Raw genomic sequence first — 20070 nt, 5'->3', positions numbered from 1 at the left:
GAATTGTCTGGTGAATAGTTTGACCGGCGTTCGATCGATTGCCTTTGCCAAAGCCAATGACGCGGAGGCAGGAGGAGTGCCAGATTGTCTTGCGCTTACGGTATACCCATACCCATACGTGGGTATGCTGAGTTTAGATATGAGCTTAGGATGGCTCATAATTAACTAAATTAATTGGCTAATTACCCGAAAGCCTAAACTGAGTTTCGGGAAGGAGTTGTACTCTAGCAAGCCTTTTGGATTAACTGGGTGTTGTATTCATTAACTTTTACGAGCCATATTTTGTCACTTGTCATGAAACTAAGCATATCCAGTAATGGATGTATCTTGTTTTAAGCAAAATTAGATTGCATAATCCGAAAGTTAGATGGGTTATATAATATGATGGCAATAATTAATGTTGATTTTGGAACCTAGATTTGGCCTTTCTAGGGACAGTGGTACACTGGTACACTGGGGTATTGATCTATTTAGGAAAATTATCTCTTTAGGGATCGTCACGCAGTTGTTCTATGTTTCCATGGAAATAGATGTTGATTTGCTTGTGTCATCATCTAGAGGGGGGTTCAAAAAGGCAGTATGTAGACTCGTCTTTTGAGAAGCAGTTTTTTTTTGCTCCACACACTATTTTTTCTTGTGAAATTATGTGAATATATAGCTACAAATCTAGATATTTTACCGTTGTTGTAGTGAAAGATGCACAACACGATTGATGACTAGTACCATATAGTGCATAAAATTTCATAGTTAATTCTTTTCATTTATTTTTCAATATATTCTATTATGCCAATGTGAAGTGCAAAGTTGTGGACTAAATAGTGAGCATACATATTTATTACAGCGAGAATGCACTCTCAATGAGTTTCCTAGGGGCATATCAAATAGGATTAAGGAATGAAAATGAATAGACAATTAAACAACTCAAAAATATAACAATTAATTGGAGCAACTTAACACTTTTTTGACATGAATGATTGGTATACTTGATTATCCCACTGCGAAATCTCTTGATTCAAAATTTTCAATCAAAAGTAGTTTTCTAAATAACCCTAGAGTCCTCGTACACGCTAATGTAACGATTGGTTGCTTAAATCAAATCTTGTCCTCTTAGAGTTGGATTGTGGTTAAATTTTGTTTAGACTAACACCAAAACTTTGTGTGGGACGACACAATCTTATTTATTATTTTTAATGAAATTAGTTTTCACCATATGTTTTCTAACTATACATGTTAAACACATAATATTTTCATTTATTCACAAATCATTTAATTTTAGTCTATTCATGAATTCTTTTTCTCTGGCCATAGAGGACTTAGCCGGACCAATATGTGAGAGTATTATGCTATTGTGGGCTTGATCTTGTACTAAATTGTCTCGAAGCAGTGTTTAAAAGCCCCCATTTATTTGCTTTCTTGGTGCAGTTGGTTCGTGTTAAGAGACCACATTCACGCACAAGAGTAACTCCCTTTATTTATTCAACACATCAAAAATTAGTACAAGAAAATTGTCCTTACAACACTATCCCAATTATGACATTCTAATAGTTAGTTATAAACCCTCATACTTGGTAGCGCTTATATAGTTAGTTCATTGGTTGGTTTATAGGGAAGGTCGGTGCAACCATCCAAGCACTTCATTAGCTAGAAATATGTATTCTCCACACTTTCCTTATACAACATTTTGCCTCTAGCTAGACGGTCCCAACTTAACCATGCAGAACTGGCTTTGTAAATATCTTGCTAAAGTTATTATTTGTTTATTTGCCATGAAGCATGGTATATAGGTCATTCTACACACCTTTATGAGAAGTATCTACTATCTTGCAATTTACCAACATTTCAAGAAGCTTATCAAGTATACATTGCATATTTATCAACATGCGTAATCGACTCTGCTAACTTTTTTTTACAATATTTTAAATTTTAACGGAAGCAACTTCTTTTCCGGATAATCTAGAAGATTTTTTGAAGTCTATTAATGGGAAGGTAAACTTTGTTGTTCTCCATTTTTTTGGTTTGAGGAAACATGCTTGAAGTTTTAGTCAAAGTTTTAATTACACTTATGGAATCTTGTGCAAACCGACTAAGGTACCTGCTCAAAGATTGAAACGATTGTTCTAAAATGGTGTACCTATGAACCATTAGATTTTATCCAGAATAATCCTCACAGCAACACAAGATTCCATAAGTATGTAAAAGGTTGCAAGCATTTGATAAAAAAAATTGTTCTATAGTAAACAGAAAATTCTGATTTGTTTATGTCTCGCATTTGTTTCAATTGCAGGCGCGAAAAAATCTTTCTGTACAATTTTGTTGGCATATAAAAATGTCATGAAGTAATTTTCTCAAAGAATTGGAATGTTAAAAAGTATCGAGACTACACAAAAAAACGACGTAGTATGAGGTTATCTAAGCTCTTCCGTGTGGTCCAAGATACTAGCTTGAACCAATGTCATATGTATAACGTTATCCTTTACATCTAAAAAAAATGTTATCCTTTACTAGTAATAAAACAATAAAGGTCATATGGATCGATTGATAGAGAGGCCGAGGCTGTTCCTTTTCAAGAAAAAAAAGTACTCCATCCCTCCCGTCTCTTTTAATTGACTCAGATTTAGTCCAACTTTGTACTAAATTTGAATAGATTAAAAAAGACTAGAGAGTATATATAATCATTACCAAAATAACCTTTCTTCTTACCCGATTGGTAACCTCCCCGTTTTATATAAGGTGGGAACAATTTTTTAATGATCGATTTAAAGTTCATCGAATAGCGAAAAATTCTCACAAACAAGAAACAACCCAACTATATGTAGTTGCAACTAATCGCACTAGTCATTTGATCAAGAAGTCATATATCTTAAGACGGTGACAGCATAAACATATCATCAGGATATCCTAGATGATCATTATTGTGTTCAGGCACTATTTCACAATAATGCAGCAGCAAAAAATAACGTATACGTTGTCTGTCTCTCATCCAATTTAGACATTGTTTATATAATTACAGTATGTACTCGACATGCCACGTGGATAAGGATATGGCGATCCTCCAGGCTCCAGCTCTATCAGAACCCATACCAGACGCTCCTCAGCTAGAAGCGGCATGTTCTCCTACGTACGTACACAGAGAGGTCCCGTATCATTTCCTGTCGGACAAATGCAGAGAAGAAAACTTTCAGTGATCATTCATTTCTGGATAGTAGTACCGTTTAGTAAGTGTTCACAGCTCAGTAGCTGTGGACTCTTTCTTTTCTTTTGATTTTGAGTCTGAAACGGTTAAGTCGCCGGGATACGGACCAGATCTTCAGCGACTCCTTCCAGGACCCTTGCTTGGCGCAGTGCTCATAGATCTTGTCCAGCCGGATGATGATCTCCGAGAACGTCGGTCTCGCCATCGTATGTGTCTCCCAACACTCCTCAATGAGCCTGCACATAGCAGAGGAAGAAGAAGCGCTGTCAGTTCACTGTAGTGCTAGTTTTTCATCTACTGACCTTCTGTTCTCATATTCGGAACTCACGCTTTGAAATCTGAAGGATATCCCTTGAGCCTGTTCTTCAGGGATGGCCGGATTCCCTCGTACCGAGTTACGTGGGTCGAATCCATATTGGGTAATCCTTCCACCATCTGACGATTGCATTACACCACGAAATTTTTGAGTTGAAACCCAAATAGCATACTGTGCTTTGTCGACAGTACTACAAACGAAGGAGATAAACGGTTTAAACAAAAAAGCTATACTGACCTCGTAAAGGATGAAGCCGAATGCATATGCGTCGACGCTCATGTCGAATACTTGGTTTCTGTACAGCTCAGGAGCAGTGTAGTAGCCTAAATTACAGAAGTGTACAATTAAGTTTGAAAGCATAATCTGAACATTTCTCCTTTCGATGCTACTGAGAGTGGACTTACTGAAGGTGTCGACAAGGGCCTCGTGATTCATCAGTTTCACCTTGTCAGGAGCCATCTTGGACAGCCTCGTCAGGCCGAATCCCCCGACCTTCATTAGGCCTCCATTATCCAGGAAGATATTTCTGGCACCTTACCAAGATTCAAATAGTAAAGTAGGGCACAACCATGAAAAAGTTTGCGTCCGAATACGCAAGTACATTTATCATTCCAAGAGAATGCAGAAAGGAAAACAGAGAAGAATAAGTTGCTTCATTTCCTCATCTTACTTTGGCTTTAGGTCGCAGTGGATGATGGGGTCTGGCTTGCACTGATGCAGATAAGCCATGCCCCTGAACATCGAGAGGTAGCGGGGACGAGAAAAAATCATTATCACCGATGCACATTTCAACATGGAAGCATATCGTTTTTCAGATGAAAAAATATGGCGCGTGTTTCAATTTTCAGAGGTAGTATTAATCTTCTGTTGGGATCAGTAGTTAGATATACCTGGCAATATCAAGGGCATATCTGAGCACCTTTTGACCATGCAGCCTTCCTTTCCTCTGAATGTAGGCTGCTAAATCACCCTGTGTTAAGAATAACTTCTTGACTTAGTCAATCTAAGGATATAGGTATGTAAGCTAGATCATGTCTTAAGTCACATTTCAGTTTTGACAGCATGGTCTATTACATTTGGATGGTATTCGGAAACAATCATCATCGGTATGTTCTGTGTGACGGCTCCCATGAACTGAACGACATTGGGGTGCCGCACCTTCTCGAACACCGTCAGCTCATGCCTGAAAGAGTTTCTGTAACAGATGAAAAGAAACAGGATTTGTTCTTGTCAGAGATAAGGTGGTTGGTGACTTTGGACTGAAGAATTGAGCATTGAGATCTTCATCTCACACGGCTTCTTGATCGCAGTAGCTCTCTCTGTCGACTATTTTAACGGAAACCTTGGTGCCATTCCATTTCGCAACTTGGTACGTGCCCTGTTTGACGCGTGTACAATCAGTCTCCCCCTTTATTCGGGATTTCCCATGTTTATTCTGTTCTTGGATCGAAAATGGGAAGAAAATAGACTGTACCTTGAGCACTTCATCCCCTTTCCGGAACTGGAGCTCCCCGGGGTTCAGCTCATACTCTGGTATCTCCCCGGGGGTCGACGCCATCATCGGCGTCCTCCTGTTTCTCTGCAGATTATACAAGCTCAGAGGAACAGCACATGCATGAACTACGAGTTCATCGATCATACAAATCAGAGACGGTTGATTCGGTGGAAAGGTACCGGGATCTTTGCACCGTGAGATTTCAGAATATCGTAGATGTCCATGTGGCCGTAACACTTGGCATCGGCCACAGCCTATATATATGGTCAGAGAAACCAATGAGAGGATCGCTCATCTGACAACGTTGCAACATTTAAGGGGAATTTTGATCACTGACCGTGCTGCCCCAGCGGTCGCGCGCGTCGATGTTGGCCTGCCAGTCGAGCAGGACGTCGACGACGTCGCGTTGGCCCTCGCAGGCAGCGATGTGTAGCGCGGTGCGGCCGTCGAGGTTGATGCTGTTGACGTCGACGCCGCCGCGGAGCAGCGCCTCAACGCCGCTCGCGTCGCCGTGGCAGGCGAGGAAGAGCAGCTGCATGGTGGCGTCGAGGTTGTCCGGCACGGTGAGCTCCTGCTGGTCCGCGGCCGCGGCGCTCACGGGGCTCTGGCTGCGCCCGCGCCGCCGGTTCGGGTCCATGGACGACTGCCGCCCGAACAGGAACCGGCTGGCAGCGCGGCCCGTGCGGGGCGAGGACTCCATCGACGACTGCCGCCGGAGCTCCCCCGCCGGGCCATGCTTCAGCGACCCCGACGACACCTGCCGCTGCAGCGCCACCCTCATGCCGTTCTCCATTGACTTGACTTCGATCTCGTCCAAATCAAGAAATCTAACTGCTGCGACGTTTATTCAGGTACGAATTACAACCGTGGGCATCCGGGTGGCGCATATGATCGATCAGGGTCTCCGAGGCACACGAGAGGGTGCGCCGGAGAGCCCCACGAAGATGGAGAGCTTCCGCGGTGGAAAACGAGGGAAGATGGGTGGAATGAGGAGAGAAGAATAGGACAAGGAGAGAGGAGAGGAGATGAGAAGACGGGAGGGAATGGTGGATGGAAGGCCTCGTTTCTCGGAGACGACGAAGGAAGTTATAGCTAGCGCGGGCAGGACGGGATGGGAATGGGATGGAGCTTTTTTGGCGCGTGTTTTTAAAATGCAGTTGGGAGTGGTAACCGTCGCTGCCGGGGAAATGGTCGCCGGAAGCGAGTACGAAAGCTACTACTACTACTAGATGTGCTGTTACCAGCTTGTATTTCTGATAAATTCAAGCGAAAACGCCGAAAAGGATATCTGAGACTGCCATTACCCCTTTTCATAACAAGAAAACACCATTTCTTTTGCTTTATTGTTACAACACTTTGTGCATTTACCATGAAGTTGAAATGTGAATTTGAGCATTTTGTGACCTTCTTGTTTGTGCGTGCTTATCCTACCTCTTGTGTGATTTTAGGCCCGGGACAATAGGGGCGCTATTTTTTTTTTTTTTTTGCATAAGCCTTCTGTAGCGGGGTCATACCGCAACACTCTCATTACCTGACGCTTTTAGATATCGAGACGCACACCCAAAAGGTATCGGCTGTTGTAAGGCTAAGCTTAAAAGGTGCAAGTAAAAATCTGTGTTGAGGAAAGTGCACGTGGGGGCGACGTAAATGATGTACATTGTGTGACATCAAGTAATCCCCAAATGTGTAAAATCAAGATATCCCTAAATGCGGAAACTCAGATCCTCATCAAACAAACACCAAATGTGTGATTAGATCAAAATGTATCAGTATCGTCATCTTGTAGTCGGGCTCTTGATTTATCGCTTGTGGCCTAGCTCTTGTTTGATGCCTGTTGAGGCTTTTGCGTAGAGAGTGGGTGAAGAGAAGGTATGGATAGGTAGGAGAGAAGTAACACATATCTATACTTCTTATAAAACAAAATCCCACTAAGTGCAATTAATATTTGTCTATCTCAACATGCGAGCTATCCACATCATCTACTTTCTTAGCCAATCATTTGTCCACCTCATCCCACTAATAGTAGTCCTTATTTATTATTTATTTCTACATGCAAGATATTTAGATTATCTATTTTTAACCATTAAACAAGCAATGTCATTTTTTTTATTTGCCGCTCGATTGATATTATCGCACCCTCATGCTATATCATTACATAGTTAAGTCATGTGTAACTTGAACACCAAATAGATTTGGTAATCGAATAAACTCTTTGCGAATTAAAATCAATGTTAATTATGAGCTCTTATATACGTAACCATACATGATATTTTAAAAAACGTAATGCCGCAATGTGCATGCATTTTTCATGCAAGCCATCCATATCATTTGGTTCTACAGTCGGTTGATTTCACCTTATATAAAGCAATCACGTACACCTCGGAAATATAACAATCTTGAAATTTTCAAATACTTATCCATTTCATACTTATTAAATTTAGTGTCTTAGCTATTATGGTCAACTAAATATTGCATATTCTGTAAACCAGGTTTTATGTGTTTTATTAGATTTTTTTATAGAGATACCCGCTGCAACGTGCGACGTATCGTTCTAGTTCTATTGATCACATTGCCGTGAGGAAATGAAATAATAAAATTATATGTATGCAAAGGTATTAAAACACATTATTTTGTTGACAAGTATAATCCATGTTATTTCAATGACAATTACAGAATGACAACCCGTTGCCAATTTACTAATGAACACACTATAACTTGCTAAACACAATTGACAAAAAAAAATCATGCCATATTTTCAATTTACACTCGAGAAGTTTCTATAAGTTTCTTTACCTAATCCTAATACAAAGAACTATAAAGATATTTGTTAGGCCACATGTTTTGGAAAACTTGAATAATATATAGACTGATAAACCTGAGAAAACACACAAACACATAGACACATGAGCACACACATATATAAATATATGCTCTATAATTCAATCCATTGCCAAAAATTAATTCAGGGAGATGTGGGATGTCCTTTTCCACTTTTCTTTGCAATATTCTGTTGTAAGTTCTTTTAAAGGGAAATGCGCCACAAAGATGGAAAACTAATGTACCATTTATTTTAATGGTTGCGTCAAATGAAATCTTCCATACAATTTAACACAGCACTTGTATAGTATTCAGTTTATATACATCGCACTATATAACTAAGAACATAATAATTAATGTTTACCAAGTATTGTGTGGTTAACGATGATAATTAAGTAATAATAATAAAAATATACCAATTAACATTGTAGCATGATAAAACATAAGATCGAAAAAAGTATACGAGTTTAGTATAATTATATCTAGCTTAAGGGTCAAATATTACTTGGAACAACCCTGATTGCAAAGAGAAGATGTTAACCTACAGAACATGAACTTAATTGAGGTGTAGTTTTGGTTAGTCTACACCCAAATCAGTTCTATGATAGAAAACCAAGATCAAATGTTGACTTGAGCTGCAGTCTCAACGATTTACCAAAGGGGAGCATAGAGATGAGGTACACCAAAGATTTATCTCATGACAATGACCAAATCAAGAGGGCAAAGACCTAGAAAGATTGGGCTGGATGGATAGATAGTGGATGATATGGAGCACAAGATCACAAACCGAAGAGTATTCTAGGTTCACAAGAGAAGAGGGATGTGGAGAGAGGCCGATAGGGTGTAACAAGTCGCCTTCGGGGTGGAAGGAGCAGAAACTTCGTAGCCTAGGAGGAGATGGGCTCCGCCATTAGGATGGAAGGATTCAGCCCCTCTCATTGTGCCATAATCGAGAGAAAATGCAAAAGAGAGGTCATGAGTTGGGGTTTAGGGAGAAAATGCAAGGGAAATTTGCAGATGAAATTGGCCAAAAACTCTTCAAACATGCTTTTCCGGATATTTGGGGATTTCATTTTTGCCGGGATAATCCCCTCAAAATCCCTTAAAAACACACTACCAAACAAGGCCTAATTCGGAGAGGGGGTTAGAAAAGTTCCGACCTCAAGTCTCAAGGACGCGATGGCACCTAAAATTTCTACTCTTGTGGAAATGCCACAATATTAATTAAGACACGGCTTTACATATTCGATGGGCTTGCACTGTTCGCGAGAGAGTCATACGGTAGTGGAATGAGCTTTAGAAAATGGCGATGGAAGGTCAAGGTACTCAAGGAGGATGCTGAAACTCCTTTGATGGACACGGGGACTTTAGTGAGAAATGATGTTGTTGCTGATGGTATGCTTATAATGTACTCTGTATCCCCCGTAAAAAAGAAAAGTACTCCGTACTCCGTATCCACTATCCATCAAATGCCACAAGTGCCCTTTTCCCGGTGGTTACGGCTGGAGATATTGAAGCCCTTGTTATACACTGACATATCGAAAGCAACAGTAGAGCCACCTTGGAACGCAACTGCAACATACACGAGCAATCTCCACCCACGTCGGCAACGACGGCAAGTCGATCTGTATCCCATGCCTGCGCCTGGCCACGGCGCCCTCGCCTGTATATAGCGTTTCGCCATCGGAACCCATATCGCGATGGCCCTCCCGTTCAACAGTCCACGCGCAGCGCAAGGACCAGTCTTGATCCCTCTCACCAAGTCGAGCTGTCACTGGAGTGATGGAACCCCAAAGCGCGTCCATCGCTCCATCTTGGTCAGCTCAAAGGTACCTCTCGTGCTACGCGACGCAGTCTGTATGGCTCACAAGGTACTTTTTCGACGCTGCAGCCTGCCTGCCTGAAGGCACGCACAACCTGAAGCAACTACACGTGGAGGTTTACGTTTTATTATTCCTGTGTGTTTCAACTGGTTTGCTTCTCCTTGATTTCGGGCCCGGGTGGGTTTGCATGATCATCACGGAGTACGCCAGAAGCTATCACTTGCCTTTCTGTTGTTTTAACTAGAGAACTGTCATGACATCATGACGGGCAGAATGACGTGTTGACCTTCTAAGCTAATATTTACTTTTCTGTTGTTTCACCTAGATTATCACATACGAGCCGTTACAGAAAACGGAAGCACGAAAAAGGAGATGCACATCCCAGTGCCGCAAGCAAACAGAGCTTGACTCTGGTGGTTAGGTCCCTTGTGGTGGAACCAGCCCACCCAGGTTCAAGTCCTAGACTTGACATGGGTGTTTGCATTTACCTGGATTTATTCCAGGATTTAACCGGCGCTATGCTTTCAGTGGTAGGTGACGTGCCCGTCAACAGCGAGGCGCCAGTGGTGACTTCGTCAACCTCAAGATATGCCGGCCCAGTCCCTCGGAGGTGCTCATAGGGGTAGGGTGTGCGTGCGTGCGTTCATAGGGGTGTTTGTACGTGCGTGTTTGTGAGCGTCTGCGTTGTACTGTGTTCTCAAAAAAAAAAAATACCAGTGCCGCAAACAGGCACATGCTAGCCTTCCAATTTACTGCAACTCTGCAAGGGAACATTGTTTCTGAACGTAACTTTCTCTCTCAAACTCAAGGACAACATACGTTGGTTCAGTTGACTCGTTTTCCATGCATCCATCCGCAGAACGAGACATAAAACGCGGAAAAAATAATAATGGATCATATCTGCAACATGTAAGGCTGCAGCCTCCCACAGATAACGAAAAACTAGAGGAAGTACAAGGCCACGATGAACCCGACCGCGGCAATGTCATCGTTGTCTTGTGCAATCCGAGCAATCCTTGTTTCTTCTCACAATCCCGTAGCGGTGCACTGAAGAGCCTTTGGTTAACGGTGAAGCTTAGCAGCCCGAAACGACCCGTCAGACTGTTGCACAGGCCAGACTGTTGCAGAACTGAAGACCCTGGGAAGCTGGCCATGGAGTCCCGTGTTGTCGAGATGCAAAGACATAAGCCCTGCCAGATGCCCAGAATTCCATACCAGATTGAGATTGACCTTGTGGATGATCATTCAGCAACTCTTGTAAGGACATCAAGCATTGGACGTCATTGTTGGAACCAAAACACGCCGATAAGCTGCCTGTGCTAATCAGCACCAACCAGAGGAACTTTGTATCATCAGGTAACATGACAGAACTCAGCAGTGCATGGACAATAATGTACTCTTCCCAGTTTACTTCTTTTTTTTCGATATGGGAGCATCGCTCCGGCCTCTGCATCAATAGATGCACACAGCCATTCCCAGTTTACTTCTGAATTGCCGATACTGAAGCCCTGGTTGGAGCTGCTTCAGACGAGGCAAATAACAAGTTATAATTTGGAAAACCTTCTCAGGAAATTAACATTTACGACTGTACATAAGTAATTTTTTAAAGCACATAATTTCATTCAACCTAAAGCAAACTTGCAGAGCAATAGTAAATCTAGGCTAGTAGAAAGCTCAAGACCTTGGAGAAAACGGCCCTGTAAGCCCCATGTTCCCGAGATGCAAAACTGTTGCCGTGTTAGGGTGGCAGTGGCACAGCTCCAATTGTACAGAATTACCTCCTCTGACTCGCAATTCCAAAGTCCTGGAGCTGCTTCAGAAGAGAAAATATACAAGTCATTTTTTCATGTGTTACTTGTATTCCCGTAAAGGAGCACATCGCAGTTTGATACTCAGCATGACAAGATTTTCCCAGATATAAGAGCAACATACTCATGCAGCTCAAATGTTAGCATGTTACAGCACCTTAAGATGAGAATTCAGAGACATCTGACAAGGTAGCCAGGAGAGACATGTAATGAAATGTTGAGCTCAGTAGCTCCACCGCTTAATCCAGGGAAAGCAGACATCAGAAACTAATGGAAAAGACTGAAACATGTTTGTTCCATTTACTTTCTGCCACATGAAAATATTTACATCGTGCCTAAGTACACAAAAGACTAAGCAGACAGTCTATCTTCAGAAGCTACAAACAGCAACTTGCTGACTAAGTTCCATGGGTGAAGCCAAGCCATTTCCTTGGTGGCAAGAACTCACTACAGAGCTCAGGAAGGCCCTCTCGACCTCTTCTGATGCATTTCTTCTGATCAAGCACATGACATACTCCGTCTCTGCAGCATCACAAAGCAAAGTGATCCTTACATCGCTTCCGAAGCCAAACTCCTCCTCCTGAGACATCCTCAGGAGCTCAGCAAAGATGGTCGTGCCAAGGTATGCTAGTGGGACCTTGAACAGCCTTCCATCTGCAGAGTACATGATGCAGTGGCCCTCCGATGCCACAGATGTGCAGCACTCATCGTCTGCTGCCACCAAATTAAGCCGCTTCCTCCTGAGATGAGCCATCCTCTCCCACTTCTTTGTCATCTGAGCAAATTTCTTGGTACTGATCATGGTTGCTTCTTCCTTCTTTGCTCAAAGGTTAGAGAATTTTTTATCAGGTAGTGTGCAGCTAGCTCTGGTGTTTAGGTTGTGAGGAGGCGATGAACTGATGAAGCACATGTGTTAGGATTATGGATTTATAGGTGAGCGGAAAGAGAAGAATGCAGCTAGCAAGGGACAATTCCATGAGCTCAGAACATGGAATGCTGCATGGACAAGAAATGCGATATTAATAAAGTTTCTTTGGGCCATCCAATAGTAACAGTATATGCTTGGACATCGTAACATGCTGCCATACTTGCCTGTTCTAGTATCTAAGCTAAGAGGCATATGACTCATGAGGACTGAATGCAATTTGTGTAGTGAAATTGATAGATATATATGAATATTTTGATGCCTGTATATCACAATGTAATGCCATACTGACCTGTTTCCGTGTCTAAGCTGAGAGGCACATGTCACATGACGACTACATGAAAGTTGTGCCTTGAGATATAGATATATAATCGAAGAGTTGTTCATACTTCATACCCATAATACATTGTTGATGAACTACCAGATTAAATTTCCTGAGTGGTCCAATCAACTTGCTTGACAGGTTCATGTTATGTCTTCAGTGGGCGGTATGTTTGATTAGGACAATCTCATGTGGGTATGTTACCCACATGGACCAACAAGACTGTAACTAGCTCATGATGAACAGTGTTAAATGAAAAGAGAGTAGTTCTATTCGACCATATTATTAGCTCAAACTAGAGAAAGCAATACCAGTTATGCACGGGTACTTCAAATGCAAACTTTTCTTTTCGAGAAAACGCAAAGGAATCTTTGCGTTTCATTTCATTGAAAAGGTAGGGGAAGTTGTTACAAGCCTCCTAAGAGGTACACATGTGCTATTACAAGAAGTACAATTAGTGCACGTCCCAAGTGGTTGGCAGCACGTCCCAATTTCCAAAAACCAAATTTGTCAATTGTGTCCACCATGTGGTATTTCACCGCCACTTCAAAGTGAATTACTTGTGTGCTACCTTTAAATCTTCAAAATCTATTACCTGCTTTGTGTTCCTGTTTTAGCTCATGAGGAAGTATTGAATGCTTTATTGTCTTTTCATGACCTCACACCTTGACTAGTATTAATAATGTGCTAGTCCTTAATATTGCAAAAGGAGCAAGGAAACTGGGTGCCCAACCCACGTAAAATAAATAAATAAACAAATCAAGCTCTACACACTATGTACTGGAGAGATCATAAATAATGATGTGCAAAGGGAGAACTATAAGGGAGCCGCTCTTGAAGTCACTATATGAAAGGATGATGAACAATTTGATACCAGTCGTTGACATAGACATACATACCTCTCAAAATACATTTTCAACACCTCTATTTATTCAGATAAAAATCTCTAGCACATGAGTAATTCCTGCTTCCCTTTGCGAAGGGCCTTTCTTTTACTTTTATGTTGAGTCTTCATCTTCTTACTTTATGCACCAATTAAGAGAGCATAGTTATCATTCTAAGTATAATATGCATAGTCCCAAAATTTATTATTCATCAATTCATGATTATGTTATTGCTTGTTCTCAAACTATTTGTATCTAGTCAACCTTTGAACTTTAAAGATGCCCTAGTATTTATGTTTTGCTACTTCATAAAGGACAAGTTGAATGCCAACTTGCTATGTTTTCTCTATGCTAAAAAAACAAACAGTTGCTTTCAGTGCACTATTATTCATGATCTTTTGTTTGAGTTACTTCTCATGTTGTAACATAGTTGCTAAGTTCTATTGTTATAATTATATCTATCATGCCTATATTTAGAGTGCATTGATCCCAACTCACAATGCTTTTACAATAATTTAATCAAGATTGTGTTGGCTTCATGTCACCTCAAAAATTATTTTTGTTATCACTTACCTACTCGAGGACGAGCAGGAGTTATGCTTGGGGATGCTGATATGTTGCAAACGTATCTATAATTTTTTGATGATCCGTTTTACACCAATTTCTATACGTTTCGTTTACACTTCGTGGCACTTTTATACATTTTCTGGAACTAACCTATTAACAAGATGCCACAGTGCCAGTTCCCTGTTTTCTGTTGTTTTTGTATTTTAAAAAAGTTGTACATGAAATATTCTCGGAACTGGACGAAACAAAAGCCAAAATTCCTATTTTACTGCAACCAAGATGAAGTCCCACTACTAGTAAACAACTAATTAGTGGCGCGCCACTATTGGCTGTCAGTGGCGCATCCGGGTGCGCCACTACAATCACGCCACTGCTAACAGTTAGCAGTGGCGCACTAGTGGTGTGACATTGCTATCTGGCTTAGCAGTGGCGCACCAGGTAGTGCGCCACTACTAGCTTCGTGGTGCGTCACTACTAAATGTCTGAGGTGTGCCACTGGACAGAAACAAGGTGTGCCATTACTAAAATTTGAAATTTCTAGATCTGGGTTTGGATCTAGCACATTTTGTTTCGAATTTTTTTGGCTCGTTAATTTTTCTCGTTTTTGTTGCTAGAATTATTTGTCCAATGTTTATTCTCATTTTTCTTAGCCTAGACGCCAGTGAGGATGGATGAGAGAGGTAGGAGAGGTGAGGAGATGGAGGATGTAGGAGAGGATGAAGGCTAGAGGTAATGGGGGCTAGAGGGTTACCGGAGAGGAGGAGGGATGCTGGAGGGTCGTCGGAGGGTCGTCGGAGAGTAGGGTCACCGGAGGTCGCCATAGTGGAGGAGTTCGCCGGAGTGAAAGGGGAAGTAGAAGAAAAGGATGAAAAGAGAGGAGGAGGAGAGGAGGAGTGTAGGAGGAGGAGAGGAGAAGGAGAGCAGGAGAATGCGTGGAGGAGGAGGAAGGATGGGGTAAGTGGCTGGCTCCTCCCATTTTGAAATCTATTTTGAAATTCGTGGGCGGGAAGCTTAGCAGTGGCGTACCAAGGCATGGGTGCGCCACTGCTAATTTTTTTCTTTTTTTTCTTTTTTTGCCCGAAATCTAAAACCTGAAAAAGTCTTGTTTTCTATTTTAAATTTTCCGAATATAATTTTTGTAGAAAATTTCGCATAGATACTTTTTGATATAAAAAAGTTTTTCATCGGAGGTCGTATGCAACCAGAAATCTCGATTTACTGAAAATAACGCCATTTTGCATAATATATCGAAATTCATGTTTTTAAATTTTCGTTAAAACTAGATGGCATAACATATGGTCATCTCGAAGGATTTTATTTTTTGAAATTTCTATCTATTTTTTTTCCAAAACCCAAAAGGCGACCCACGCGGGGGGTGTGGAAATGTCTGGGCACCACTTAGCAGTGGCGCACCATGCTACTAAGTGATGCCCAAACATGTCCATCATCCCCCTGTACATAGCAATGGCGCACCATGTAGAGGTGTGCCACTGCTACCTCAAATAGTAGTGGCGACATTGCTATGTATAAGGTTGGGTCAAACCCATGGTCAAACTTAGTGGTGGCACACTGCTCACTAGGTGCGCCACTGCTAAGTTGCCAACCAGTGGAGCACCACCTTTTGGTGCGCCACTGCTAACTAGCAGTGGCGCACCAAAAAAAGGGGTGTGCCACTGACAAACTTCTTACGGATAGGCCTTTTCCTAGTAGTGTCCAGAGGAGAGACGGAGCCGAGCCAGGAGGTGGCCACACCACCCCTAGGAGCGGCCCAACCCCTGGCCGCACCTAGGTATGGTGTGGCCCCCCGGGCGCCCACCGACCTCGCCCTTCCGCCTATATATTGTCTTCGTCACGAAAACCCTAAACACCAGAGTCATATTCCCAAAAAAGTTACGTAGCTCCGCCGCCGCAGAAGACAAGTTTCGGGGGAAAGAAGTCTATGTTCCGGCACCCTATTGAGATGGGGAATTGCCCACAGAGCCATCTCCATCGACTCCACCGCCATCTTCATCGCTATTGCTGACTCCCATGATGAGGAGGGAGTAGTTCTCCCTCGGGGCTGAGGGCTTTACCGGTAGCTATGTGGTCTATATCTCTCTCTCCCATGATGTGATCTTTATGTGATCATGAGCTTTGTAATCTAGTTGAATAAGTAGATGTTATTTTTCAACTATTATGCTACTCAAGTGGTTTTATTATGTGATCTCCGGAGACATCTTGTCCCACGGTGTGAAGGTGACAGTGTGCATACCGTGTGTGTCTCGTAAGCTTAATTTACATAAGTACTTATGAATTGTGGTGTCTTGTTAGTACTATCTTTGTATGCTCAAAGTGATAGCGTGGGGCATCTATAGATTGGGAACACAAACTTTAAGGAGTGCTTATGCAGCCATACACGGTGAATTTGTGTTCGTTATCCAACCGGAGAGTGGTTCAGAGTGGCATATAGTGAAGAGATAATATTTATGTATTCAATTATGATATTGTTGAGAGTGTTCACTAGTGAAAGTATGAGCCCTAGGCTTTGTTTCTAATCATTGAAACACCATTTATAACTAGTCCTGCTACATATTTACTTGCTGCCATTTTTATTTCAGATTACAATTACCACTTACAATCATCCATACTTGTATTTCACTATCTCTTAGCCGAACTAGTGCACCTATACACCTGACAAGTGTATTGGGTGTGTTGGGGACACAAGAGACTTCTTGCATCGTAATTGCAAGGTTACTTGAGTGGGATAACTTTGACCTCTACCTCCCTGAGTTCGATAAACCTTAGGTGATCCACTTAAGGGAAACTTGCTGTTGTTCTACAAACCTTTGCACTTGGAGGCACAACATTATTTACAAAAATAGAAGCGTGCATAGACATTATTTATGCATGCAAAGGTATTAGAATCCATGATATTTTAGTAACAAGTAGTATCCATGTTATTTCAATGAAAATTACGGAATGCCAACACGTTGCCAATTTACTAATGAGCACACTATAACTTACAAAACACAATTGACCAAAATAAATCATGCTATATTTTCAATTTACACTCCAGAAGTTTCTATAAGTTTATTTACCTTATCCTAATACAAAGCATTATAAAGATATTTCTTAGGCCACATGTTTTGGAAAACTTGAAGAATATATAAAGACTGATAAACCTGAGAAAACACACAAACACATAGACACATGCACACACACAGATCTAAATATATGTTGTATAATTCAATCCATTGCCGAAAAAGTAATTCAGGGAGGTGTGGGATCTCCTTTTTTACTTTTTTTTGCACTATTATGTTGTAAGTTCTTTTTAAGTGCATTGTGCCACAAATATTAAAAAAAACCAATGTAACATTTATTTGAATGTTAGCGTCAAATGAAATCTTCCATACAATTTAACACAATACTTGTATATTATTCAGTTTATATGCATCGCACTGTATAACAAAGACCATAATAATTAATGTTTACCAAGTATTGTGTGGTTACAATGCTAATTAAGCAATAAAAAAATATTTATATATATACCCATTAACATTGTAGCATTATAAAATATAAGATCGAAACAAGTATACGAGTTTAGTATAATTATATCTAGATTAAAGGTCCAAAATTACTTGGAACGACCTTGATCGTAAAGAGAATTTTTTAAACCTACACCACATGGACTTAATTGAGGTGTAGTCTTGGTTAATCCATACCCAAATAATTTCCACGATAGAAAACCAAGATCAAATGTTGACTTGAGCTATAAGGAGAGCATAGATATGAGGTACATAGGATATTTCTCTCAACGTCATGAACCAAAGCAAGAGAGAAAAGACCTAGAAAGATTGGGATGGATGGGTAGATAGAGGATGAGATGAAGCAGAAGATCCCATAACGAAGAGTATTATAGGTTCACGAGAGAACAATGATATGGAGAGAGGCCGAGTTTTGCTGACAGGGTGTAATAAGTCGCTTTAGGGATGGAAGGAGTATGGACTTTGTAGGCTAGGAGGATATGGGCTCCGCCATTATGATGGAAGGACTCGCCCCCTCTCATTGTGCCACGATCGAGAGAAAATACGAAAGAGAGGTCATAGGTTGGGTTTAAGGAGAAAATGCAAGGGAAATTTGGAGATGAAACTGACCAAATACTCCAGTATCAAACATGTTTTTCGGGATATTTGGGGATTTGGTGTTTGCTTGAGATAATCCCCTCAAACCTCCTTAAGAACTCTAGTACCAAATAAGGCCTAATGGGGAGAAGGAGGTTAGAAAAATTCCGGCCTCAAGTGACTCTCAAGGACACGACGGCACTTAAAATTTATACTCTTGTGGGGAATGCCTCAACATTAAGACACGACTTTACATATTTGACAGGTTTGCAGGGTTCGCGAGACAGTTCGATGGTAGTGGAATGAGCTTTGGAAAATGGCGATGGAGGGTCGAGATATTGAAGGAGGATGCTGAAACTCCTTTTGGTGGACACCGGGACTTTAGAGGGAAATGATGTTGTTGCTGATGATATTATATGCTTATAATGTACTCTATATCCACTTTCCATCAAATGCCACAAGTGCCGTTTTCCGATGGTTACGGCTGGACTGGAGATATTGAAGCCCTCGTACACTGACATATCGAAAGCAACAGCAGAGCGCGTGTACTACACTTTGCACATCATTTCATAGTCGTCGCTTGCCACCTTGGAACGCAACTGCAACCTACACGAGCAACGACGGCAAGTCGATCTGTATCCCCCGCCTGCGCCTGCCCACGGCGGCCTCGCGCGTGCGCGGCGTTTCGCCATCGGAACCCATCTCGATCTCGCGATGGCAGCGTAATAGCATCTCTAGCAAGCCCGTAAAAACGCGAAACTGAAAATTCGGAGTTTAGTTCATCGAACTCGTGTTTACGGGTCGAAAAATGGCCGACGTAGATCAGAACCCGTAAACAAAAAAGCATATTCCTAAATATGCTACTGGACCCACATGTCTTCTTCTTCCTCTTCTTCTTCTTCTTCTTCTTCTTCTTCTTCTTCCATCACCCACGTCCGACCGCCCTGCTTCGGCTCCGCCCCGCCCGCGCTGCCCCCGGCCCCGCCCGTGCCGTGCCGCCCCACCCTCGGCCTCGCCCGTGCCGCGCCGGCCCCAGCCTCGCCCGTGCCGCGCCACCCCGTCCCCGCTCCGCCTAGCCCCGGCCTTGCCCACGCGGTGCCGCCCTGCCCGGCTCCGCCATGCCCCAGCCCGACCCGCCAGCGCTGCGTTGCCTCGGCCCCGCCCGTGCCGACCCGCCCCGGCCTCGCCCGCGCAGCGCCGCTTCGCCCCGGCTCCGCCCTGCTCGCGCCGCCCCGGCCCCAGCTTCGCCCTTCCCTGGCCTCGCTTGCGCCGCCCCTCCCCGGCCACACCCGCTCCGCTCCGAGCCGCCCCGCAGCGAGCTCACGCTGCACACGAGCTTGTCCCGCCCTGCGCCTTTCCACGCCGCAGTGAGCTCGCGCCCCGCCCCGCGCCGCACCATGCCGTCGCGAGCTCGCCAGAATTTGGTTGGATTCCGACGAATTTAGTTGGATTCCGGTGACTGTACCGACGGAAGCAGTTAGCTCGAGCTAAAATTTCAGCGCGCCACGAGTAGGGGTTCGTGTTCAGTTCGCACTTTCAGCCCCTACAAATACAGACCGAGTTGGGTTTTCGGTCTCGACTTGAAATTTTTTTTCGGTTTTGGCTCGTTTCGGTGACGGATCTGCGCCATTTTCTGAACCAAACCCGTAAATTGGCAGTTAATTTTCGGTTTTGTCCAGTTTACAGGCTCAGCTAGAGATGCTCTAAGGACCAGTTCATGTCTATCACGGAGTGATGGAACGCCAAAGCGCGTCCTGTTAGGATTGATCTCCACCGCACCAGAGCCCAACGGCTCTGGCACGACCCCTTGACCTCGTCCG

At 42.7% G+C, this 20070-nt stretch overlaps 2 protein-coding genes across 3 annotated transcripts; both read right to left on the bottom strand.

The window, feature by feature from the left end:
- Positions 1 to 2838: 2838 nt before the first annotated feature.
- LOC127345088 (integrin-linked protein kinase 1) lies at positions 2839 to 6105 on the bottom strand. Of its 2 annotated transcripts, none has more exons than XM_051371516.2 (12): positions 5342 to 6105; positions 5184 to 5258; positions 4984 to 5088; positions 4802 to 4887; positions 4584 to 4704; positions 4400 to 4479; positions 4180 to 4242; positions 3914 to 4035; positions 3747 to 3832; positions 3522 to 3628; positions 3210 to 3429; positions 2839 to 3114 (listed from the first exon to the last, which is right to left on the bottom strand). In XM_051371516.2, exons 1-11 carry the CDS (start codon positions 5795 to 5797, stop codon positions 3231 to 3233), a joined length of 1500 nt encoding a protein of 499 aa, XP_051227476.1. In that variant the 5' UTR covers positions 5798 to 6105; the 3' UTR covers positions 2839 to 3114; positions 3210 to 3230. The 2 variants fall into 2 exon arrangements, with proteins under 2 accessions (XP_051227476.1, XP_051227477.1); XM_051371517.2 differs by having other exon boundaries at positions 2839 to 3149; positions 3301 to 3429; positions 5342 to 6103.
- A 5717-nt stretch (positions 6106 to 11822) lies between these two features.
- On the bottom strand, positions 11823 to 12254 carry LOC127345090 (auxin-responsive protein SAUR36-like). The gene has a single exon (XM_051371523.2). The coding sequence runs from the start codon at positions 12252 to 12254 to the stop codon at positions 11823 to 11825; it is 432 nt and encodes a 143-aa protein (XP_051227483.1).
- Between the last annotated feature and the right edge of the window lie 7816 nt (positions 12255 to 20070).

This window comes from Lolium perenne, chromosome 3 (assembly GCF_019359855.2).
Source record: "Lolium perenne isolate Kyuss_39 chromosome 3, Kyuss_2.0, whole genome shotgun sequence".
Classification (NCBI taxonomy): domain Eukaryota; kingdom Viridiplantae; phylum Streptophyta; class Magnoliopsida; order Poales; family Poaceae; genus Lolium; species Lolium perenne.
This window is presented reverse-complemented; position numbering and strand designations above follow the sequence as displayed.

What these genes read in the sequence shown, in the direction of transcription:
- LOC127345088 (XM_051371516.2), bottom strand. Translation starts at nt 5,797, where the DNA reads ATGGAGAACGGCATGAGGGTGGCGCTGCAGCGGCAGGTGTCGTCGGGG. An exon ending in TACTGCGATCAAGAAGCCGT is followed by an intron (nt 4,705 to 4,801) that starts GTGAGATGAAGA and finishes CATCTGTTACAG; the next exon opens with AAACTCTTTCAGGCATGAGC. An exon ending in CACTGCGACCTAAAGCCAAA is followed by an intron (nt 4,036 to 4,179) that starts GTAAGATGAGGA and finishes GTAAGGTGCCAG; the next exon opens with AAATATCTTCCTGGATAATG.
- LOC127345090 (XM_051371523.2), bottom strand. Translation starts at nt 12,254, where the DNA reads ATGATCAGTACCAAGAAATTTGCTCAGATGACAAAGAAGTGGGAGAGG.